This window comes from Pezoporus flaviventris, unplaced genomic scaffold, assembly GCF_033815535.1.
Source record: "Pezoporus flaviventris isolate CSIRO_AGI_PZ_B2104156 unplaced genomic scaffold, CSIRO_AGI_Pfla_v1 ptg000078l, whole genome shotgun sequence".
In the NCBI taxonomy this organism is placed as follows: domain Eukaryota; kingdom Metazoa; phylum Chordata; class Aves; order Psittaciformes; family Psittacidae; genus Pezoporus; species Pezoporus flaviventris.
Genome location: NW_026892626.1, coordinates 3,606,679 through 3,632,548, shown reverse-complemented (window position 1 = coordinate 3,632,548; position 25,870 = coordinate 3,606,679). Strand labels below are relative to the sequence as shown.

The 25,870-nt window shown below is 39.1% G+C and overlaps 2 protein-coding genes across 8 annotated transcripts; one reads left to right on the top strand and one right to left on the bottom strand.

Annotated features, from left to right (window-relative positions):
• The first annotated feature begins 892 nt into the window (after positions 1-892).
• Positions 893-17,195, top strand: PLA2G10 (phospholipase A2 group X). Of its 3 annotated transcripts, none has more exons than XM_061473247.1 (5): positions 893-1,928; positions 2,808-2,930; positions 11,906-12,085; positions 14,379-14,485; positions 17,002-17,195. In XM_061473247.1, the coding sequence occupies exons 2-5, from the start codon at positions 2,896-2,898 to the stop codon at positions 17,145-17,147; spliced, it is 468 nt and encodes a 155-aa protein (XP_061329231.1). In that variant the 5' UTR covers positions 893-1,928; positions 2,808-2,895; the 3' UTR covers positions 17,148-17,195. The 3 variants fall into 3 exon arrangements, with proteins under 3 accessions (XP_061329231.1, XP_061329229.1, XP_061329232.1); XM_061473245.1 differs by having other exon boundaries at positions 893-2,017; XM_061473248.1 differs by lacking the exons at positions 893-1,928; positions 2,808-2,930 and adding an exon at positions 5,103-5,449 and having other exon boundaries at positions 11,920-12,085.
• Positions 7,378-25,733, bottom strand: BFAR (bifunctional apoptosis regulator). Of its 5 annotated transcripts, none has more exons than XM_061473237.1 (9): positions 25,527-25,732; positions 25,014-25,094; positions 23,752-24,082; positions 22,705-22,906; positions 22,246-22,415; positions 21,400-21,544; positions 20,982-21,152; positions 20,235-20,437; positions 18,197-19,357 (listed from the first exon to the last, which is right to left on the bottom strand). In XM_061473237.1, the coding sequence occupies exons 3-9, from the start codon at positions 24,015-24,017 to the stop codon at positions 19,174-19,176; spliced, it is 1,341 nt and encodes a 446-aa protein (XP_061329221.1). In that variant the 5' UTR covers positions 24,018-24,082; positions 25,014-25,094; positions 25,527-25,732; the 3' UTR covers positions 18,197-19,173. The 5 variants fall into 5 exon arrangements, with proteins under 5 accessions (XP_061329224.1, XP_061329221.1, XP_061329222.1 ...); XM_061473238.1 differs by having other exon boundaries at positions 25,014-25,079; XM_061473241.1 differs by having other exon boundaries at positions 19,236-19,357; positions 20,207-20,437; positions 25,527-25,733.
• Between the last annotated feature and the right edge of the window lie 137 nt (positions 25,734-25,870).

Here is a 25,870-nt window from a genome sequence, read left to right as displayed (position 1 = left end):
GTCTCACAAGTGTCACGTGGAAGGGAAGAATCTCTTGCCTCCAAACCTATCAGTTGTGCTCAGCCCAATAAGCAGCTGGACATGTTTGCTGCAAGAGCACACTGTTGACTCACATTCAGCTTGTGCACCATGACCCCCAGCTTCTTTTTTATAAAGCTGCTCTCTATGCAGTCAGTTCCCAACCTGTCACAACACATGGGGTTATGCCAACCCAGATGCAGGGCTTTGCATTGGCCTTTGCTGAACTTCATGAGGTTCCCCAGCAGCTCCTTTTTCCAGTCTGACTGGGTCCATCAGAGTAGCAGCCCTGCCCTCCAGTGTATCAACCACTCCCCCAATTTGGTATCACCCACAAATTTGCTGAGAGGTCACTCTATCTCATCATGCTGGTCATTACATCAACCATTTCAAGAATCCAAGTTGGTGTAACCTATGTAAAAGCAAGCAAGTCAAACATCCTTCCAGAGATATGCTAGATTTAAAATTTTGTTTTACAGAAATGCAGGAGTTGCATTGCTGAGTATCTTTTCCTTTAGATATAAAAAGTAGCCCTAGGTTCCAGAAGAAGCAGGCCCTGGTCTTTTTTTTTGGATGCAAATACTGAAATGTAGAACTTGATTTACTGTAAGAAATCTTCTGGAAGGCAGAGATGCTTGTTGAGACCGAAGAACCAAGCAAGTCAGAAATTATTTATAGGGCCCTTCCCCAGAATCTTCCTGTCTGTGGCTTTGCTCAAAGACAGATGATATATTTCTGTATCTTAAAATGACCAGAGTTGCATCAGTCTACGTGGTACTCCGGGAACATACTTGCAATCTTGTTATTTGCCTGGGTGGTTTTATGCACAGGATGGACTTTGTGCTTGTAGCTGTTACACTTAAGGAGCAGAGGGTAGAATCTGCAAGAGAACAAAACCAGAAAAAGAGAGATGAAAGAAGAAACCTGTAGGAGTAATTTAGCTCCTCTGCATACATTATAAATATAAACCACTTTCAAGAACATTTATGTAATGACAGCTTTTCCAGCACACAACTGTCTGTTATGGGCAGCTATGCACTAGCACAGTATTTCTGCAGAATGGACAGAATAACATTACTGCCAAAGGGCATATAAAGGACAATGCTACAAACACGCTCCCCAAAATTCTCTCAGAACATATTATGCCACTCATAGGCTTACTATTACCAAAGACATGACAAGTTATACTATAGGCTGGTATGGTCCTAAATCGAAGTTGGATTTTGTTCTGTATGCTAGAAATAGATATAATACCAAGTACATTGGAAATACTATAAAACAGCTCATCAGAATGTTTTCTGATCTTCCACATGGAGCTTGTCTCTCCAGACTATGTTTTTTAACTGTCATGGGTTTTGGAACAACATTCCCAACAACATGAGCTGAAGAAAACATCCGTAAACAGGAAGCATTGGTTGTGAAAAGGAACTAAGAGAAGATGGAAGGACATGAAAGAGAAGAAAGTCAGCCAAGCCTCTAAAAATGGGAACAAAGGCACTGCATGTTTCCAAACAAATACTTCAGTAAGCAAGGCTGTTTTGTTTCTTCTACGAAGACAACGATGATAAAAGAAGTTGATTGTGTACTACTTGGACATCCAGTACCTGAAGGAACTTAAACTTGTAAGGGATGTATTCCAGGCCAACCCTGTGTCCCAGTCCAACGTTTAAGAAAATGTGGTGTAACTTCAGGACATAGGATCATAGAGTCGTTTGGGTTGGAAAGGACCTCAAGATCATACAGTTCCAAGCTCCCTGCCATGGGCAGGGGCACCTCAACCTAGACCATGTCACCCAAGGCTCTGTCCAACATTTGCCAAGTACAGCAATCAAGTAAATTCAGGCAGTTGACTTACTGCTGGAAAGCAGCTCTTCAGTTCTGGTTATTCTGATACCTTCACAGTGTATCAGGTATGTGTTTTCTTTCCTTATTTTCCTCCAGGAGTCAGTGCTGCAGAAGAACCCAATCTGGGACTTGTGCTGGGTTGCAGAACACCAAGGTACAGCTCCTCAGCTCTGCTATAGCCATCATATAACACCACGAACAGATCACCCTGTCATCTCTAACAATGGGAAAATAATTTTCACCATTCTTTATTAGTTCATTCATTCAGTGGGGCAGTAAATATATCATATAGCTTAATTGTCACAAGCTTAATGCAGCAGGATCCTAATTTTGTAGGACTTTGCTTAGATACCAAGAGACCATATTATTTCCATACTCATCATCATTATTACTGATTTTCCTAACAGCTAAATGCAGAATATGTATAGATTTCACCAGGCAGGTGGTAAATGCTTTCTCATTTCTCTGTAAAAATAACTGCTCTTACTAAACAGAAAGTGTTAATGGAACTGACTTCTTCTGTTACAAAAATACAGCTTTGCAGCTGTTTAGTCAGTAGTAAATATACTATTACATTGTTCTCAAAGTCACTAATTTCACCTGCTCACAGGAAAGTGGTAACTTGATTTACATTAACCATACTTTAGACCATTCTAGCACTTTCCATCAACATTTTAACATTTTGGATTAATGTACTCTGTCATCTTCCTGCATATACAGGATCATGGACACTGAGAAATGAGTCTTTTACAATTGACTTAACAGTTTTGCCCATAATATTGTTATGCTGTGAGAAATGTTCCTCAGTACAACTGTGTGTCTCAATTATATTAATCTATTTTTCAGATTTAAAACCAACTCAATTAAAGCAACCATTGAGCACATGCAACCTTGTTTGATAAAGTATATTTGAAAAGCAAATGCTTCTCCTCACCTATGCACAGCTCCAGTTGCCAAAAAGAATTCGTCAGTGAGAAGGAAAATGCAATTTGTCATAAATGACTTACACCAGTCACCAAATGCTTCAGATAAATGAAAAGGAACACTACAAGAAGCAAATACAACAGGTCTGCACTGCCACATAAGATTTATTTGAAAATTTTATGGGAATTGGAAATCTCATTTAAAAAATAAATCATTATCATTGTAATCCATATTAACTTCCAGTCTGCAACTAGTATATTTTCTTAGCCATATGCCATGGCACTTAACTGGACAACCTAAATCTACCTCAATATAAGTATTTCCTTCTATGAGATTTCTCTGCCTTCCATCCCGGTTTCACTAGATGTTCTCCTTTGAACTCTTACTACAACTTGTAGGAAGCAGAACTCGTGACTTGTATTTCTTACGTCATGTAGATTTTGTCACTTTCACATCTTTGACTACTTTCTGGTAGAAGCAGCTGTAGTCTGAACACATCAGTCTCACTTGATTTTTCATTGGTTTTAAGATTACTTTCCTTCCTTCAGTGAAAAACGTATCAACTGCACTAATCCAACACCAAGTACACTAAGACATTGCATCAACTGGTCTCCTGAAGAACATTCACGTTTCTCCTCTGGATACTGTTTTCATTGTCATATCCAATGGTATGCTGGATGGGATACTGTTCAACTGGAAGTTGCACTAAACAGCTGTTGAACACTATTAAAACGTTCTAATAGGTGTGACTTATGGACCGGAAGAGTCAGTAAACAAATGCAGTATAAGTGACAGTATGAAAATGGACTAACAGCAATTAGCAATGAGACTCCATGAGTAACAGGGAAATTGCCTTGACCCAGTTGATGGCAGGAGCAGCATAATCTTTAAAAAAAAAAAAGGATATTTAAAAAAAGAAAAATCCCTTTTTTTTTTTGTTTTCTGTTTTGACTGGTTTTCTCTTATGACTTGTACATTTACCAAGACTTCTTAGGGTCATTGACAATGGTTATGGTTGCCACAGATTCCATTTCGCTGGTATTCTAGTCCATCCCCACTGGGAAATGGTCAGCTATGTTCACAGACACAACAGAGTGTGGACAGTTTTCAGTGGGCTAATGCATCATCTCTGGTGTTCACCATGTAGTGTTCACCATGTGTATCAGGTGTACTCAGGCATAACAATATCCTACCTTAAACTGATGTGCTTCCATATTTATCCCACACTACCCTAACTTCAGTGCCAACACAAACATTTCATAGAGTGTGGATTAGTAAGAGCATAACAAAAACAAACCTCATCTGTCTGTGCATGCTTTTAGCCTTTTGGAATCAGACCACATAGGATTTTCTACTTCTGATTAAAGAGGAGTGATGTAAGGCAGAAATCGGAGCACTTCAATGCAAAAGTAAAATTATCCTTCAGTATGCACATGAAAAAGCATTTCATTTCTTTCATGAAAATATCATTCGGTACCAAAAAGCCTACCAGCTGCTCTCCAACAGTAAGATGACATGATGAAGAAAAAGTTCTTGGTAAGTTCTGTAAAATCCCCTTTGTTTCCCTCCTTCTTTATCCTAGCAGTGTAGGCCTCAGTGGGATCTATGGGGGTCATATCCTGGAATATAATGATGCCACAAAAACGCCAAAACAGAAAAAAAAAAACAACCCAACCCAAAAAGAAACAAACAAAAACAACCCCCCAAAAAAACCCAAACAAACAACAAAAAAAAAAACCAAAACAACCCAAACCAAATAAAACCCAAACAAAAAACTTAAACATAAACACACACACAAGATCAATACCCAGAATTTCAGGGGTCCCGACTGCTTGAACAACTGCCAGAAAATGCACTGACTGATGAAATACTTGGAACTTATGCGCAAGGAAAAATAAAATCACACAAAAGCAAGCAGTATTTTCTGTGGGTTGAGAGGCAATGAAAGTGTGATTGCAATCTGGCATCTAGCTGTAGGCTTTACAAAATATTATAAGAGCTGGAAAGGTAATGGGAAAAAATATCCAAAGATTATACAAGGTATCAAAAAATACTCTGTTTTGGTTGAGAGAAACTTACAAAGTTGTTTTGATCCAGCTACACATATTCATAACCAGTTCAGGAGTTGATTGTTCTTTAGTTCTCCAAGAGAAGTAGCAATCGGGAGGTGAAGTTTGGCAGATTCAGAGTACAGGCACAGCGCTTGCATTCAGCACCGGTTATAATTAACCACTAGAAGAATTTACAACACGGCTCACTTCCGTCTTAACTCTTCGGGTCGAGATTAAATAACCTAGGTAGTGCTGTAACTCAAAGAGAAATAACGGCTATAGGAGCAGGCGAGCCCTGGGGTACGGAGGTGAGCCTTCCCCTCCCCCCCCGCCACCCCCCTTAGGGGTCCCTTCCCCCGCTCCGTGGCCGAGTGTCCGGATCCAGCGCTCCCGCTCTTGCAGCGGCAGCTCCTCCCTTCTGCCTAGATGGACAGCGGGGCTCGGGGGACCTGGCTCGGGGCAGAAAGCAGCCTCTTATAGGCAACACGGAGCAGTCAGGCTCACACCTCCTCGCCCCGCCGCCGGAGCCGCACCCGCCGCGCCACCCGTGGGACCCCGCCGCCCCGCAATGCCCCTGCGCCTCCTGCTGCTGCTGCTGCTACCGGCAGCCGGTGAGTAGAGCCGCCGCTGGCTTGTGTGGGGCTCAGCATAGGGTACCGGCCCCGCCGCTCCGTGCCCCGTCCAGCAGCGTCTCCCGGGCGGTTGCTGCGGGATGCGTTAGCCCTTCTCCCGGCGCTCAGTACCCGGAGGGATGGGGCTTGGCTGCATCTGGTGGGGGAAGAAGGAGGAGAGGAAAGAGCGTTAGGAGACATGACCGTGGCAGATGAACACCTCCACGAGCTGGAAAACAGTTGTTTGAAAGACTGTCGCTTGGGCGCAGCCTGGGTGTAACTCACCCGAACGGGAAACGAGGTGCTGGCAGAGAGCTGCAGGCTGGAGCAGTGCTGACAGCCCGTCCTGTCCCAGCCTGCATGTGGAAGGCAGGAGCTCTGCTGGAGGGTCTCGCACTACTTTTGTAAAGTTCATCAGTAATGTGCAATGGTGTTAAAAAGTGCGGTATTTGGAACCATACTGCAGGTTGCACGTGTAATAATCATCTTTCTACAAAGCAAATACATCTACCCACACTCTTCTTGTGGGATTAGAGAGCTACCTCCAAGCACTTCAGTTACGAAGCAGTTCAAAAGCCAAGAACTGCTCAAACTGTGATCACCGGCAGAACCATAACTGGGTTATTCTGAAAGAGTGAGTCAGTCTTCATGAATAAGTTATGATGTGAGGATGTAATTAGAGGACCCCTGCCTCAGACCTGAGTACAGCAACTACTCACTTAGCAAGTATTTAATTAATTTTTTTGTCTTTTATGTCCTATGTATTAAGCAGTATTAAAGGCCAGTTGTAATAATTTACAATTAATTTCCTCATAGGTTTTCTGAGGTATTCATCAGTGTATCTGAATGTACTTAATTCTTTCACACTTCTGTGAAACTATGTTATCATCCCTCTTTTTCACATAGGTAGGTGGGCTGACACAAAAAAGCATCCACTAATTTTAAGTTCCCATGGTGACATGTTAGAACCTGATTTTATCTACAACTACTTACAATTAATGTAGAACTTTAACTCCTCAAAGCCTGGCTCTCAGAGTGTTGCAGCAGGTTGGTACTCTAACCCCAGGATATGCAGCAGGCATGAGCATACGATTAGTAAACATGTACAGGCATTGTTTTAAAGTGATTAAACCTCATGCTGAGTCTTTGTGACAGCTGTAAGGATAAAATCCAGTTTTCCAGAACAGCATTCAGCTGCCTTAATTCAGAGATTCTCTTTCGTCTTCCTGCACATTTTTACACATACCTGCACAACTTGCAGATTCACCAAACCAAATCTCATTAATAGGATCCCAAGGACAAGAGCCTTGCTTCATTCTTATAACAGATTCTGTGCCAGAATGAAGCAGGGTTGGGATGAGGAAGGGGGGTAAGGCAATCACATGATTAAAGGCCATAAGGTAAAGTGCTTGCATAATGGGGCCAACTTAAGACCCTACCAAGCTCACTGCCCCAGTTCTATTGCCTGACCTCAGCATGCCCCTGTTATTCCCTCTGCGTATTGATCATCCTCCAGATCTCATCCTTTGCACGGCACAAACCTCAGAAAGAACATGAAGGAAAGCAAGGAAATACTGTTTCACTGCTTCTGCCAGCCTGGAGTAATCATTACAGAGAGCCTGGCTGCTTTGGTCTGATAGCTCTGAGTCAGGCATCCCAGTCACCCATTCCATAGGCAGCGAGGAGGATGGGAAATGCAGTTTACCTGTTTCTTGGTGCTTGGTCCACAGTATCAAAACAGGCAAATTTATCATTTTGAAAAATTTACATGTGACCCCAGGCTATGGAGATAGCACAGCAGCAGTCTGGGCAACAAGACAAGGTGAACAAGGTGTCATGATGGCTTAAGTAACAAGAGTAAAAAACATAAGCAAAACCAAAAAACATTTCAGTAACTCACACAGTTCAATGGGTTCCACTTCTGGCAAGATCTTGGAGATGCATCAGAAAGTCTGCTTAGTCCCAGGCTCCGAGTTCTGAACTACTGGAGCACTATGACTGTACAAAGAAAATATCACTATAGTAAATACTACACATATTTAACATCAGAAAACATTTCTGTAGCCCCAGTCTTTGAAAGAATATATTAAAATTTCTTTTAAAACCCACAAAACATAAATTGTATTAGATACTAATGACTAATGTAGTATGTATCATAAATACGCAAAGCTGTGCATCTCAATAAAAAACGTAATTACATCTCTGCCAAAATAATTATTATGTTTGCATTGTGCCCATTGCAAGGAGTAAAATCTTATGGGAAATGGGACCTTTCACAAAAAATGAATGCACTTCTAAACATTTTTTCCCCTCTATGCATCTGGAAATATAAGATTTTTAAATACTATTGTAAGCTATTCGGAAAAGTAGGAAAAAAGGAGAGGAGGAAGGCAGAGTGGAAAACAACTTGCAAAGACATAATAAGGTCTTTGAACTCTCTAGAGCTTATACAGGCAACAAACCAAGACACAGGTCAAGCCCTCCAAACATGGCAGGGTTCCAACAGGGATGACAGTTTTGAAATCAAGCACGACACAAGCATAATATGATCACTTACCATTCCTTTCTCTCCGTCTGTCTTTAGTGTTTCCTTAATTTCAGTCTTCAGGAAGCCACCTCAAGGCTTTTGATCTCTCTGGCTTAGCCACTACAATCACAAAGACACCTGCATAGATTTGTTTGTTGGTTTGGTTTTTCTATCTGCTACTCTATGGTACCTAAAGCAGCCTTAGGATCCATATAGCTTTGGTTTCCCTTCAACCTTTACTCTTAAAGCAGCTACCTCACATCCAATTAAACCTGAGTTTGCTGATGGGCTGATCTCTTGGGGTTTTTTATTCTCCCAAATATCCGTCTTGAACATTTTCTTTCAAGAATTAGAACAGCTGAAACTTTAACAAAGTTCCAATTCCTATTCTGCAATAAACACTGGAATTAAATATTACAATATTAAAAGCCATAACAAGACCAGACTCAAACTGTCTAATGCTAAATTATTTTTGTACACTTAGATGTATTTACATTCTGTGACCTCTAGTTATAAAAACAATGTGGGCTTAATTTATTTTTATACACATTACAAAGCAATGAAATTTAAATAAACACAATCTGGTTCCCTCCCTTTTTCCCCACCCACAACACTGTGTTTGAAGAGCTGCACATACTCTGCAATCTGACAAAACAAAAGACCAGACCAGACACAGAGGGAGGACACTACACTTTCAGGAATGTATAATCAAACCTAGAGGAATATTCTTGTCCAGAGGAGGGCCACAAGGATGCTAAGGGGCCTGAAGCACCTTCCATATGAAGACAGGCGGAGAAAGCTGGGGCTGTTCAGTCTGGAGAACAGAAGACTGTGTGGAGACCTCATAGCAGCCTTCCAGTATTTGAAGGGGGCCTATAAGGATGTTGGGGATGGACCCTTCATCAGGACTGTAGTGACAGGGTAAGAGGTAATGGGTTCAAACTTTGGGGAAGTTCAGGTTAGGTGTAAGAAAGAAGTTCTTTACTGTGAGGGTGGTGAGGCATTGGAACAGGTTGCCCAAAGAAGTGGTAAATGCTCCATCCCTGGCAGAGTTCAAGACCAGGTTGGACACAGCCTTGGGAAACATGGGCTAGTATGAGGTGTCCCTGCCCATGGCAGGGAGGTTGGAACTGGATGATCTTAAGGTCCTTTCCAACCGAAACCATTCTGTTATTCTATGAAACGCGAAGTCTTCATAAAACCGAACAAAGCCACATAGGAGATTTCAAAAACATACCTTAATCATGAAACACCTGGAAACAGGCAGAATGTCACTTCACTCTCTGGGTATATTCCACAGAAGTTCTGATCAACTACTTTGGAAATGTTACAATGTTGCCAGTATACTAACACTACCATCATCATACTGATACTCTTATTGACAGTTCTGCAAATTATAGAATGGTCTTTCATTGCTTCTAATAACCTCAGGTTACAAGACACTTCTCCTTCAGTCATATTCAGAGTATCTACAGCACAATACAGTCTTGCTTTGTTGTGCACATCCAGATGCTGTAACACAAACTCCAAGGATAAAAAGTTCATGTCATTTTCTGTAAGTTACAAGACAATTTTTAAAGATTTCCACTTGAGCTCCTCAGGGAGCAGACAGTTCATCACTTCTACTTTACACTGATATAAATCAAGGGAGTGGCAGTTGTCCAGTGTTAGCAAACAGTTCTCTGATGAAACCAGGAGTATGACTTGGAAATTCTTGTTTTCCTCTTCCAGTCGCGTAGCTCCCCTGCACCATCCTTCCCCAGTTACCACAACTGAGGCATAATGTAAAACTTCTTCACTTTCTTCAGGGATTTCTTCAGTATCACATATGTCTTGCAGAGCAAGCCCAGCTCTGCCTGTCAACCATTAATATGGTTCCTTCAGCCACTACTGACTAGCTACGAGAGTCTAGCCAAATATTCCTAAACGTTTAAGAGTATAAGCAGTTGTTACTCATAATGCTGCAGCCTTACTGCAGTGTTTTTTTTCAGATGGGACTTTACTGAACCTGTACTGACAGTGAAGATAACACATTTAATGCTACTGTAAAGATAAGAGTCTGGTTATACTCAAATGGATGCTTCTGCTACCCAGAGCTGAAACACATACTGAGAACTACCCTGGACTGGGAAATGCTCAATCATGTGTCAGTTCCACAACATGACTCTTACTCTGACATCTAGAACTACAGGTTCTAAAGAGTCCACTCACTACGCCTTCCATTCCCCTTGGGAAAGCATCAAGAGAATCATCAGAAAACCTGGAATGGGAACCATGACATAATAAATACTATTCACTATCTCAGCAAGGAGGTTTTAGTGCCAGCAAAACAGTTTTTAAGTGAAACTGCAAGTGACTACATAACCAAGGAAGCTTTTTTAACTCCTTAAGATGTGACTGCTTTTAATCAATGGGCCAAAAACGCATGTGCAAGTTAAACCACTTTTGTTTCAACATCTTCTCCCTACATCACCTGCCCACAAAGCAAGACGGAACAGGATCTGGGAGTCACCTCCAGTCAGAAAAGTAATAAATACTGTCTTAGGAAGCATAGCTATTTTCATAAGTAAGGATTACCTACATTCTTTCTAAAGCCTTTTTTACCATTCTCACAGAAAAACAAATTTTATTTCTTAATGAGGTGATTTCATGAGGTGTTTAAATCCCTTTGTTTCATGAAATTACAAGTGCTGGAGATCACCACGTATTTCAAGTTACTAAACTGTGCTGGAAACAGTGTTTTTCTGTCAGATTTTCTATTAACTGATTATATAGTTAATTATAGAATCTATTATAAAAGTCTAATAGTCTATTATAATAGATGACATGATTATACAGATTATATACAAACTGTATAATCATATAGTTATTCTGTAGGAAAAGAACTGTCAAAGCCTTCAATGACAAAGTCTAAATGTTTTTTCTGCTCTCTCTTACACAGACATTACCAGTTATTAAATGTTAATGTCCTTCCCAATCTGTATCCAGTACCGAGAGCTAAGATTTATAAACTGTTCCTCTCGTATCAAATCATTAGTTTAATCTGTAAGAGAACTCTAATCAGCAGCCTTGATTAACCCCCTCATTTGTTGAGTGCTCATCCAACTTCTTAAAAAATGATGCGAATACCTTGGTGCCTGAACTACAAGGAAATGCTGCCTGTTACCATGAAGGGTCTTTGATGCATTATCTCAATCTGAAGGATGACACAATGTCCTAAAAAACGTCATCTGGTGTCTCAGTATTTATCTGCTGCTCTGGACCTACTTTAATACTGACACAGAATAGTTAAAATTCCTAAATACAGTCTTGTTCCGGAGAAAGAACAATGAGAATCCCTTAAACAACAATTAAATGCAAACACAATGAAATAATAAAAAAGGTAACCCTTCTTCTAATACAAAAAATATAAATATAAAAAACGCAACCCTGGAAATAACTTCAAGCACCCACTCATTTCCTTGCTCTGCAACCTGCCCCACCACCCCTGTCAGTTATTTGGCTTTGTCTATAAATGACAAAAACCAGAACCCCATCAGAGAGGACATATTTGTTCAAATGTAAAGCATTACATTTTAGAAAATGGGCAAAGTTGCATGTTGTGACAAGGAGAAAATACCACAATGCTTAGGGCATCTAATTGTAGCAGATTAGTGGACCTAGAACCACAGAACACATGCTAGCCCTTGCCAGATTTAAGACTGGAAATGACTTAAGTCTGCCGTTGTATGCTGTGCTGATGGGAAGAAACCACTGCAGCTATTCAGAATGCTGTGAAGTGTTCTGCTCACTCTAGGTGGGGGTAAAAAGGGACTGGGTCAAGCAGTGCGATGCCAAGCATCAACAAGAACACGGTATTAAGTATGGACATTCATTATCAAAGTTCAATTTTGTATCTGCAGGTTTGATTCGATAAAAAAATAAAAGAGGTTTTCTTCCACAGTTTATAAAGGCACTCTTGGGGAAGCCCGTTTTAGAAATCGAAGAGGAATACTTGAATTAGCTGGAGCCATTAGATGTACTACAGGTCGATCTCCTTTTGCCTACTTACGCTACGGATGCTACTGTGGTCTGGGAGGAAGAGGATGGCCCAAAGACAGAGTAGACTGGTAAGAGTTAACTATTTACCTGAGTAATTAAGTGATGAATGTATGCAGATGGCAGAGTAAAAGGACTACAGTATGAATTAGGCCTACTTAACACCAGTGAGGGAATTAAGTTTAAACTCATCTCAGACTACCAAGAAACTGAGGCAGTAAAATTATGTTCCTGTAGATCTGTGTGAGACCTACTTGCCTTTAACTCAAACTCTCATTGCATTAATACTGGATTCACAGTACAACTGAGGTTCTTTGCTTTTGCTGCTTCGCCAAAGCTGAAGAACTAAAGTCTAATTGTAGAAGCTTTAAATGTCAAGCATTCAAGCTATCTCTTTAGGGTAGAATATAAGGACAGTTCAAATCAGATTTTTTTTTTTTTAATAAGCATTCTAGTTGGAATTAGACCTAAAACTTCTAGAATCTTACCCTACATATTTCAAATTTCTGGATGTGCAATCTGTTATTTTAAAGACAACTTAGGAGAATGTAGTTGCTACTTTAAAGACTGGGAACACACATTAAAAGAACGGACTATTATTACTTCTATTCATCTGTAGCACTAAAGATAATGATGGAGAATCTGCAGTTTGCTGATCTTTCACTGTAGGCCATTTTTCCACATTGTAGTAAATCCCACAGCAACAATAAGCTGCTTCTTCACAAAACATGGTTAGCTATTTGTGGTCTGGGTTTTAACAGCTACAGAATGTTAAGAACAAGCCAGAAGTCAGTGTTCTTAGTCTATCTACTGCATTTGACCAGAATCAAGAATTGAATGTAGACACAAACTTTCTTACCAAGTCTGACTTCTTAAAAGTTTTGATATACATCGTGAGCTGTTTACATTTAGAATGCATGAAAACAAGTTAAGAAATACAGAAATACTTAATCTGAAGTAAAAACATCACTAATGGAATTATTCCAGTCATAGCTATTGCATTTTAGATTTTTGCCTGCCACTTACAAGAACTCCTTTGAAATGGGGACAATCATATACTGCTTTCATAAGCTAAAATATAAAATCCTTAAGCATCTGTTTTTATTTTAAATGCTTAAAAGAGGACTAAAGTAATTCTAAAAATTGTTGTAAACACATGAAGATAGTCTGCACACTAGCAAAAACCTGGGTTATTTACCCCAGTACTGCTACAAAGACTCACTAGATTCATTTTTTTTATTTCTATGGATGAAATGGAACTATGCTACTTCACAAGCATGGGCTTTTCCATTGTTACGTACCACAGGATCTTTAAATGGCAATTCACGTGGAATTACCCAGTAATTATTTAATAAGCGTAGGACAGAATAGTAGTTCAAATGAGATCTCACAGCATTAACTTTTCTATTGCAGACACAAATTCCTCAATCTAAACACCACCTAAACAACATGTGCCTACTGTAGTAGACCAGGAGGAAAACGAATGAGTGAACATGAAGTGTTTGCAGATACACCTTGGTGTTCTTCCACCAAGTCAAAGAAGAAACAGTATGGTTACTTTGCAGCAAGACCTTACAAGCTATCTAATTTCAGGTCTTTGTTACCTCCCCTACTTGGTATACTGGGATTCCAATGAAGAACAGTTTTTTTCTAAGCTTTAAAATACACCGTTAATGCTTTTCTGTGACAGAAAGTCTATGAATGAATTCATTGTCCCAGTTGTAACAAGAACAATTTTTGAAACCAGCATTTTGGGCATTTTTTCCAAATTCTTTGATGATACTAAGCAAACAGTTTTAGTTCTGACATGGCATTAAACAGCACCTATGCTTATTCCTTACTGAACACTTCATCTGCTTTCAGCTTTTCTGCCACCAAGGACTTTCCTATATGACAACATTTATGATGCTACAGCCCAACAAATCTTGTCCCCTTCCTGTAACTAACTGTTACAATAGCATTGATAACTGCCAGAAAAATACATCATCTGGCAGACTATCCTGGTTTTTCATCTTTTCTTGGAAAGGGCTAGGAGAGAGTTACACTCACATAAAAATTTACTGTGTTTAAATGGAGAATGCTTCAAAGATTCCTTGTACTTTCATCTATAAGGAAGTTCAACTAGACTAATGCATATCAGGCATTATCGTCAATTACATGAAAGAGCAGTAATTTTTCCAGGTGATCTATTAAACAATTACCCTGTTCTGCTTCCTGGGCAGGTAACTGGTTGTACATTCACATATGTTGACTGTTTTATCATTTCACAGCCTGTAGAAACATGCTGATGATAAACATCCAGATTACATGGACAAAAAATAACCACAGTTTGAATTAAGGCAAACCCACTTCTATCACTCTCAGGTGCTGCTTTAACCATGACTGCTGCTACGGCAAGGCAGAACAAGCAGGTTGTCACCCCAAGATAGAAAGTTACCACTGGGAATGTGAAGACAATACTGCTGTGTGTGGTGAGTGAACAGTTCTAGCTGGGGGGTTTGTGTGATTTGGGTTATTTTGGGGGAGGGGTGGGGGAGAAGCAGAGAAGTAGTTTTGTTTATCCTTCTTTACTTCTCCCATTTGTCTCATTGATTTAATAGAAAAACATTTTTTTTTAATTAACTGTAAAATTTTTATTTCACCTTCCTTCCTTTCACAACTTTTTTTACTCTCTGCCTCCAGGAAGCACAGCTATGCCAACCAGTTTAATGCAGTTTCCTCTTCTAATCCCCACCTACTGACATACATAAAGCAAGCAAAATTCTTATCTACAAGCTTTTATTACCCTTGCATGACACACTACCAGAAACCCTCTCTTTTACACATATTGAGGAACCCATGTTTGGCTAGTCTCTGCAGGTCAAAACCAAAAGCACACAGCTACAAACAGGAAATTACAACTGTTTAAAAGGATCCTTTTTATACTTAGAAGGTATTTCACACCATTTTAAGTCTACCATGAACAAGTTTTTGACATACTTACCACTGATCAGTTGCACAGCCACTGCTAGTGGCTACAACTGATGAATGAATTCACAATTACAACTTCCAATTTCAAACAGGTAACAAAATATTTGATGGCTATGTTTATTTATGGAACAAGCCATAACATGTTAATTTGAAGCGATTTATATAATTAGCATACAAGTTGCAACAGATGGTTGACCACATCCTGATATTGTTCAATTGCTCGGAAATATGAATGTAATATACTGGCCATGCTGTAAGTATGAAAGGACAAAGAGACCTCAAAGAAACAAACAAAAATGTGTTTAAAAGGAAAAGCAGCATTTCTTTTATATTAATTGTTCATAATTCCCAGGGTTCTAGCAAATATTTCCCAACACACTTCAAAAGCTTTTTGAACTGTAACTTCTCACAAGCCCCCAAATTTGCAGGTTTTTTTCTTCCTGTTGTTAGGTTTTGGGATTTGTTTGGGTTTTTTTGTCAAGTCATGTGCTAGGTCAGTTACCTTGCATGCTACTACCTGGAATGCAAATCAGCTTGAGAACTGGTTATTATGTGCTCCACAAAAATACAGCCCCTCACATAAACCTGTTTACAGTGAGTCTGAGTTTCTGACTACCATAGTTTAAAGGCAACACAGTAGGCTGTTCACAGAAGACTCAAAACCCTCTAATTTCATAACTCAATTTAGAATTTGCCTGACCTGACATAAAATTAAAGGTTTTGACACTATTTTATTTCCTCCCTTCCATTCAATCTTTACATTTACTTTTACTTTGCCCAGGTGCCTACCTCAAGCAGAATCTCTACTAGCCAGTTTCCTCCTCTACTGCATAAGTACTACATGTCTTCTCTCTCAAACTACCTAATTAACTGTCAGGTTACAGTCCTCCTGTATCTGGCTGTAAAGCTTCGGCTCCTGTTCCAGTCTAGAAGCTGACAATATTTTAAAATACTGGCGAAGACAGTAGGGCATACCATGGAGAAGATTAACTTTCAAGCAGTAACAAGAGAACGAATAATTTTTCTCAGTTACAGTTTGTTGGTTTTTTTTAATTTAGTCATGTTGTTTGTGCTTCTTAGGCTATTGAGTACTTCTTAGGGTAGCCAGTTGCAGCTTCAACATATATACATTAAGAACTTCCACAGCAGACTTCGAGTTCATTCACAAAACTGACAATTTGTTCTGCTCCTAGATAAATCTTAAGGAGAGATTTAGCTAAGCTTTTAAAATGTTAACTACTCAGACAAAATATAATAAAGGATTCTTCAGTTTACAGACAGTTGCATAGAGAAAATGCACACATTTATGGGTTGGCACAATAAAACCAAAATATATTGCTGTAGGAGAAAATGTTCATGCCAAGAAGAAACGTTCATGCCAAGAAATCTGTTAAGTTACAACACTAAAATTATAAAACAAATATCGCCAGACATGGATATTATCGTTCTTAAAACACACTTTATCTTACTACTGAATGCCTTAACAGAAAGAGTTGGGCAATTTTAAACAGGGAATATCTTTGCATCCTTTATTTCACATATATAATTCAAATGTGACATCGTTTAGTAGATTAAAGTGTATGCAAAATGGAAAATACCTTCCAAACTCCAGTTCCACTGGAGCAACAGGGTGATCGGGGAGGGTCACATACCACTTTCTAAAAAGGAATCAACTATCAGAGTTCCTTCATTGAAGAACATGAGAAGGGTATTTAAGTCTTTATCCAATTATTATTGTATTTTCACCTGCCAAGACAGTTCCAGTGATTATCAATCATCGCTAAACTAAACCATGCTTGTATATTCTCTGCTGCTGAGATGTTCTAGCATGGAGCTCTACCTAAAGAGCACGAAAGAACTGTAAGACTTGCTAAAGCTTGCTGCAGTTCCTATTGCACCTGAAATATAAGAACTATTTATATGGCAAATATGGAACATGAGGTAGCAATTCTTGGTATTCCATTTGGTATTTTTAATTACCTGAGACTAACAATAAACTTACTGTGTTTTCTTTCAGAATCACTAGAAGACAAATGTCAAAAAATGGCATGTGAATGTGACCGTGAAGCTGCCAAATGTTTTTCTAAAGCTCCCTATCATACAAAACACCTTTTATGGCCAGACTTTATGTGTGGTGAGATTCAGCCTTTGTGTAGGTATTAGATATATGACATCAGTCTTCATGAAATAAACTCTGTATTTAAATCTAAATTACTATTTTTTTGAGTCACAGTACTGATGACAGATGATTTTCCCCCCTTCTTGATCCTCCTTCTGCCACCTCAGCCTCTCCACTCTAGAATGGCAAAAGTAAACATGTATCCTCTAATTTACCTTCTACATTGCACAGACTAAAAGGAAGGTCATCAGTTCTGTGTAAGTTCTTACTGACTACATAGAAATTTGAGTTTTTTGAGTAACTGACTTTAAATTAATTCTGTTTATATTCAGATTCAGAGATTTTTCAGACTCATATCATTCACTGTAAACTCCACTGGCTGTAAGATAAAAATCAAACTTTTGTACTAACATTTACCTAAACGTTTGTTAACTTTGAACTGACCATTAAGAAAGGCATGAAGTGACAGCGTCAGCATGAAGACCCCTCTCAACTATATTAAATACTTATTATAACGCCTAAGTGAACTTGTGTCTCATTTACCTTCATCTTACATGAATTAAAAACCCTAATTCTTTTTTTCTAGTATTTACTTTTTAAATACAATTTTCTAAGAAGTTCATTTCATGTGGTTCCAGCTTCTTACTCTATGTGCACCTCAAGTATCCTGTGAGCACAGGGAGAAGTTCTACAATTTCATTAAAAACTTCAAAGCCAGGTTTAAAAGTGCAAATACAAACCATCACCAAGACAGATGAATGCAAAAAGCAGCAGTGAATAGGATCAGCTGCCTTCTCTGTATTTGAACAGCATGACTTTGTTAAGTTCAGAAGCATATATACCTCATAAGGCTGTACAGAGGTTTCAGCTAGTGTCACTTTGTAGTTTTTCTCTTATGAAATCAGTAACATGAATTGATGAATAATACACTTTTTCATAACTGCTCATTTTAACTGTTCAAGAAGCAGGAGTGTTTTATGTCTACTTTCACCCACCTCAACTTAAACATGCAGGACTACACAAATTTGCACAAGTCATAGCTAATGACAAGTACATCAATATAAATAAAACCAGAACACGTCTTTAGGAAGGATGAAGATTTCAGAAGAGATCTTTAATCTTTAAAAATATTCATATGCAAATTTAAAATTCATATAAATGATACAGATGAGGAAAAAACCCCAAACACAACAAAACCAACCAATCAAAAAAAGCAAACCAATGGAGAATGCAAGGGAACAAAGCTCTTAAAAAAAAAAAAAAAATCAAACTTTTGCTTCAGTCAAAAAGCATACACTAACAAATGGCAATTCTGATTACACAAAATAAACTTTCCAGTCAGTATTTGCTCACAGATCTAGATACACACATTATACTACAGCAAGATGTGTCGTCACTTTCCCAAACTAATTCTTTTTTAAGAGATAACCCTGAATTTAAGAATTAACAACAGACTTCAAGAGGAGAGCATTAAAGAAACTACTGATGAAGTCTAACCGATCTGGATCACCACATATTCCAGAGAACAAGAAAACTCAAGCAGCTTTTGCCTTCAACAGCAGGAATTTTAGAATTCCCTGCTGTGAGACTGCGTATTTGACAGTCACATCTTTACACAGAAAGCTGAAAACACTGAAGTACTTTCAGTATCAAGCCTATCCAGGAAGAGCCTTCCTTTGGCATACTGAAGTAGAGGAACACACAGTAGCTCTTCAGAAAACTCTCATTTTAAGGCAAGCTTGAAAATAACTGGAATGCTCAAGATGAAACAGGCAAGATTGATCTGATGTAAAATAGAGTGACATGACTGTTTTAAGTTTTATATGGCTAAATCAGGAATGCAATTATTTTTCCCCCATAGAAGATTACTATTGGATAATAAAGCCCATCCTCTGATTTGGAATCAGCTAGTTTAAAAGTAACTTATTTTAGGGATTTTTTTTCTGTACGTTTAAATTAACATAGTCTACCACTTTCACTGCCACATATATAAAGAAGAAGAGCAAAGTTTATTTTAAGTCCATTTTTACAAGCTAAACAGCTCAAATGTTCCAATAGCAGTCACTGCACTTAAGTCTCATGACGCCTTACTTCTTTAACCAGCTGATCAATGTTTGTAATTGGGTTAAAGTACAAGGCCCAGTAAAACAAACAATTGCAGACAAATTGAGGAATGAAAGGCCAAAAAATGGCAACAAAAAGACCCTGGGTTAAGGCTTTCCAGAAATGTCTCCACATTCTGTGAGGAACAGTCCTGTGAAAAAGGAAAGGGAGAGGCTTAGAGGAACTTTTCATTTTGCTTTTACCCATTCTAAGAAAAGCTAGAATGTGCTACAGCTGCAAGTTATTTAGCCCTTGCTCGGGAACCCGTAAAACAGTATTTTGCACTCCAGAAAAAGCTTTCTTAAAATACAGTAATACTAGATTTTGTATGAGGAAGCATTAAATCAATTTATTCAGACCACAAAGCACAGCAAGTTAAAGTGGTTGATCCCAGATTATTTCCATGCATCCCGCTCTCTTTTGAACATGCTCTGCCCCCTAGCTGCTGGCACAGAAGGTGAAAACGCAGTATACAACAAAACAAGATTTTCCTTTGCCAGCTCTAAAAAACTGTAACAGCAATTATGAAGCAACATTAACAGCTTGAATTAAAGCAGTAACTGAAAACAGCAATTCTGATCACCTATCAGAAATAATATCAGTGTAATAAACTTAGTCATGATTCTGAGGACTCATCTTTTAATAACTATACTGTACGCATTTAACGACAAAATTCATATATACTTAGTTCTCAGCTGACAGATAATACCAGTGACCATAAAAGGCAATTCTCAAGGTAAGAGTTAATATTTACCCAATGGTTAAGAACATGCTTATTACCATTACTGTATTTGCTACATCTGATAACTAAAACCAGCTATAAGAAGCCCTTTCAAGTATTCAAAGAAGTATAGTCAAGAGTGAATACTAGTGTATGTGTGGATTCAGACTCACATGTTCTTATTAACCTCAGAGTTGTGGTTAGACACTGTCATTTCAGTGGGTAACTGTCAAATTGCAAGACTGTTGCTTTCTATTTATCAGGCCACGTACTTCCTACCCTCGTAAACAAGCTCAGTAAGACTTACTTCAATTCTCTTCTTGACCAGAGCCTCCAAAAGGAGAATAACTCCAGAACAGAGAGCAACATGGCATTTACAATTATAAATCTTGATGTCCAGTAGTGCACGTCTAGCCAATCCCAAGCAAATTCGGCTATCAACTGGTATGGCAGAAATAAATACTTTACAATGAATTCTCTCCACTGTTTCCAGGAAGGATCTTGAGGGTCCTGTAAATTAAGATAAAAAGACTATTAATCAATTTCATAGTAAACAGATATAATACTGACTTATCTCCACTACAGTTTTGTTGAGAAAACTGTTTTTTCATACATTGAAAGCAGTAATTTCAATGTATGAAATCCTTTCTGGTAGATAATACTATAACCCTGTAATTTTCACTAGATAAAACACTACAGACAGCCAGACTTTACAATGCCATTTACTAAAATACAGATATTTTGAGTGAGCAGCCTTTCTACAGTCATGTGAACCACAAAAAAAAAACCAATAAAACAAAACAAAAAAAAACAAAATCAGTTTCATAGATTTAAAGTCTTAAGAGCCTTACATCAGTCTTACTAAAGGTAATGGTCACAACACTGGTGATCACATACAATAAAATCAAGGAATCATTTACATTCTTTATTTTTTCTTTAAAATTGTATTGTACAGAGAAGAAATGGTGCATAACTATATCATGTGTTTTTATGCTGCTATGTTAAAATGCTTATAACTAAAGCAAGTGGTATATTTAATGTTTTGAACACTTACTATTAGTTTTATGACAGTATCTTCATACACATCTTCTTGTGTGGGGCAAATTGTGTGGATAAAAGGTAGGAAAGCTTCTGTGTAATCAAACAAATACAGGTATAACATACTGAGTCTTGGAGAACTCTTCAGTGCATACAGAAGAAAAAGGGACTTTCCTGGATTTACTGCCTGAAAGATATCAAATTATTGTTTCAAATAATGAAAAGACAAAATGAAAGGGATGTGCCAGTTCTTAAGATTTTTCTGACAATCATTGTTCAAAGGATCATTTTTCAAATACACAATTCAGTAAACTGAGCTGTTTTCACAAGGATAATTCTACTACCTTAACATTCCTCCTGGCTTTAACAGGATTTTCATTTAAAGATATTTTTAAAATACTTAACATACATGACAGGCTTTAGATAAGATTTACCTTATATTCCCAAAGGTTCTGTGGTGGTTTAACACCTAAAGCTTTCACACGTTCCAGTTCTGCCATAATAGCTTTCCTGTGGTTACTGCTCTCTATACTGTAAGGCTCTTTTGTGAAATCCTCCTCTGTCAGTGTTAGGAGGAGTCTACAAAAGCAGAATTCAGAAGGTAAACAGTGACTCTTCACCAAAAAGATACAACTACAAATTAGCCATTACATACTGAAACAGTAAGTGACTGATAGAAGTCATCACCTTTTGAATTACAGAACCATAGAATGGTCTGGGTTGGAAGGGACTTTAAAGATTGTCATTACGCTCTATATCAAGTGTCCTAAACCAACTGCATCTCAGAGCCTGTGTTTTAGATACCCCTCATGTTTTTTCTTGCCTGCTTTCAACATGCAAAATTACCAGCTTGTTGGCTGGCTACTGAACACAATTCTTCAGTACTTCACACATTGAATCAGGTCTCCTGAAATCAAACCCAGAGCTCTTCAGTGGAATGCAACAAAGCATATAAAATTTGCATATTTTCACAAGAAAGAAAAGGTGGAGGGGTGGATAATATATTAGAATTCTACTTTCAGTACCACTAAAATCTGCATTGTCAGCATTTAAAGTAGTTTGTACAAAATTTTCAGTTACCTTGCTTAGCACCTACTACAAAAGTTTTCAACTACAAGTGTTAAAACTTGCCTGGAATTTTACTCTTGAAACATCAACAGAATATTCCCTCAATCTATAGAGCAAAGTATGGTCATTTCATAGTGTACCATCCCTAACAAAAGCTCTCCAGTAGTCCTATCAAATAAATGATAGGTGTTTTTCACAGTCAGGCCTCTTACCTTCCATTCACTTTCTCCAGTAGGAATCTTTCCTTATAATGTGAAGTCCATGGGCCCAGCTGCTCTAGCCAAATTATCACTTCCTTAGCAGTCCATTTAGCAACAGGCTTGTGGACAAGATAATCTTCTTCAAACTCTCTGCTGCTCCAGTGATACCCAAGTAGAACTACCTATAGGCAGATTAAAAAATAAATAAATAGAGAGATATCCTTTACCTACAAAGCAAATATACAAATAATACAAATAAACAAGCATTGAGTGGCTTGACATGTCGAATCCTCTGTTTGATGGACCCTAGAATATTCAGGTTATTCAGACAACCCTGAATGCTACCTTATTTACTCTGTTCAGCTGAAGCCTGTTCTGTGCTGATGATGTTTTGCATGTGCATGTAATTTAAGTATACCAGATTGCATGCTTAATGAAGTAAATATGGAAAACCAACCAGATGAAACTTACTGCTACACAAGTTAAAGCTGTCAGAACGCCTGAGAAAAAACCTCCTCCTTGAGGATTAATTCTTCCTGTGTTCCGAACTGTAGGCATCTGGTCATTCCCATATTTTTGGAAGGTTGCTAAGCTGCGTGCTACATCACTGTTTTGTAGAATATCTTCTTTTCTTTGTTCAATGGCATCAGAAAATAGCTTTTCAATAACATCCCTAATGGGAAAAATATTTGTCACTGTACTATAACCACTGAGACTTAATATTCAGAAAAGGGACATATTTGGGGGGTTTTGTTTTCCAGCCTCTACTTGAGACTGTCAACTTTGAAAGCAAGAAAACATTAATTATTAACACTTAGCAGACTTGAATCAATTATTTCCAAACAAGATTTTTTTTAGCTTCTAAAGATAAAGGAAATGAAAATATAGCATTGAAAAAATTCCTTCTTTCTTACATAAACTAGGACTCTGTGTGGCACTGGCAGGCTTTGTTTATTCAAAAATGCTAAGTAAAAGACAACATAAAATCCTACCATCAATTGTACAATCTATTTACTAAAATATTACTAACCTAAGAGAAAGTATTACTAACACAAAAACTTGTGGGTAATTCATGACAGCAAATTGGTATTTCTAGCTTTGTTCTGCAGTCAGATCACATTTCTTCCCATAGATAATTCCTATTACAGAGGTAAATATACAATTATCAAAGATCACTCTAACTTAGAATTATTGGGAAACAACCAGCTATATATAAAAGATGCAAATGTCTCAATACCAAATAAGAATCCCTTCTCTCCATCACCCCAAAAAACCCAGGATAAAGTAAAAAAAACAAACCCAGAGCCCCAGACACAGCCAACCAACCCACCCCTTAGTTCCATGCAGAAAAGTGTGCCTGAACAGATCAGTACAGGTGCAGAACATGAGAAACTTCAGGATTTAAACATCCCTGTGACAGTCTGGATTACCAATAAACTATGAAAATGTGCAGCAAACTCAAGAAAGCAGACGAGTTCTGAGGGTTTTAGAAATCCAGAAATGGCACAGTACACTCACCTAAAGAGGATGTTGACTTTGGGGAATCCTTCCCATTTTTCTCTGCATTCAGGACATTCATTCTTCTTGGAAGACACCCACCACAAAGCTAGGCAATGTCTGCAGAAACTGTGCCCACAGTTCAGGGTGGTGGGATTGACCATAATGTCGTAACAGCAGTGGCAAAGGAACTCACTCACTGATACCCGCCGACTGCCCTCAGGAGCAGCATGTGTTTCAACCTCTGCCCTCTCTGTTTCACCTTGCAAAGTCTCATCTTCTTCCATCTTCTTTTATGCCTTGTGCAAACAGAAAGCTCTCTTAGATCTTCAAAGCAGGTAAGGAATTACTTCTGCCAAGCAACAAGATAAACCTTCTCAAGAAAGATGAGAATTGCAAGCAGTATAATTTATCGTCATTCTTTTGTCACTCTGATGGTTTTAAATAACTAACTTAGCTCTCCCAAAAATAAAACATGACCTTCCCTTTTCAACAACATATTCATTGCAAGCTACAATCAAAATCCAATTCTACATGTAAACAGCAGGGCTCAAATCTCCCTGTATTTCCTGTGTTACAGGACACATAAAAGTGAAACAAAAAACTATGATTCAGATGACTTTTGACAGTTATTTTTAAGCAAAGTTTAGTAAAAGACACTAATCAAAAGAAATATCATTAAAAAATACCATCAGAGAATAAAAAAAAACAAAATACCAGTATACGTAATTTACTTCATCACTATTCTTTCCAAGCACATGGAATAAAACATTACTAACAAAGGTCAATGCTGGACATCGCTGAGCAATGTTAAAAAAAATACAGAAAAAAAAACCCCGATCACAAAGTCATACATTACAGCATTACAAGGGATTGATCTGCTTGCATCTCAAGGACTGGACTTTGTATCACTTTACCGGTAATTACTCTTTGCTCGTATTACAGAAAATGTACAAGTTAGAAGAGTTTTAAGATTGTTCTAAGCTTACCAAACTATTAAACCTACTTGCCTGACGTTCCTATTATATTCTCTGAGATTGCTAAACCTAGTTTCTTAAGAAAAACTCTGATCCAGATCATGTACTCGTAAGTCACGGTATGTTAGAAGCTATCAAAAACTACAATTTTCTCTTCTGGCACTACCAAATCAAAATATTTACACACTCCACCACGTGGCTTCTGCTTAGTACTAAGTTATCATCTTTCCACCCAGATCAAGCACAGAGAGATAAATATGCAAACTGGTAACGAATAAACAAAAAATACAGTACAGAAACACAAACCGATAGCGCAACCAGGATCCCTAGACTGCTGAGTCAGTCTTTCCCCAGTAAGGCAAGGATTGCTGGCTTTCCAAGACAAACCTGAAGCATCAGTTAAAAGAGCAAAACTCCCCAAAACCCCCAAGGTCTGGCACCCAAAACATTCTTCTGGTTTTCCTGGAAGAAAGAAGCAAAGGAATTTCTGAAGGTGAAAAAGTTATTTCACCAGTCTTGCACCAAATTAGGTAAGAGTCAGAAGGCTCACCGGTCCCTGTCCTGCCTCTCTAGCCTCAGCCCTCTCCCTCCAAAGCTCCCATGTTTCGGGCCTGCACCGGTCTCTTCCTGCCCCCTAGACCAAACCGGGTCCACGGCAGAGGCGTCACCAGCCCACCCCTACCCCCCAAGCGCCGCGGCTCGGGCAACCCCAGGCCACAAGCGGGAGCGGAGGCTCCGCGCGCCCAGTCCGGCCTCAGCCCCACCGCCCGCAGCGAAGGCGCGGCGCCGCACCGTGCCCTGCCCAACCGCCCGACTCACCCGCTGGCGACCAGGGCCCGCACACAAGGGAAGGGCCGCGCTGCTGCGCCCAGCCCCCACCGCCCCTCCGCTGGGGAGGGTCGCACAGCTCCCGCGACTCGTCCCAGCACCCCGCGAGAAGCCGCGGCGGGCATCGTCCCTCCGGACGTATATGTCTTCCTGCGCCCTGCCCGCCCCGGGCTGCGGAGGGAAATTGCACAGGCCCGTGGGAGGCTGCGGAAGGAGCGGGGCTGTTGGGGCGGCGGCATTATTTAACGCCGCGGTCTGCCCTTGTGCCGTGCGGCGGCACCAGGCTGATCGACGCGGTCCGTGTCGGTTTTACCTGCAAGCACCGTGTTTCAAAG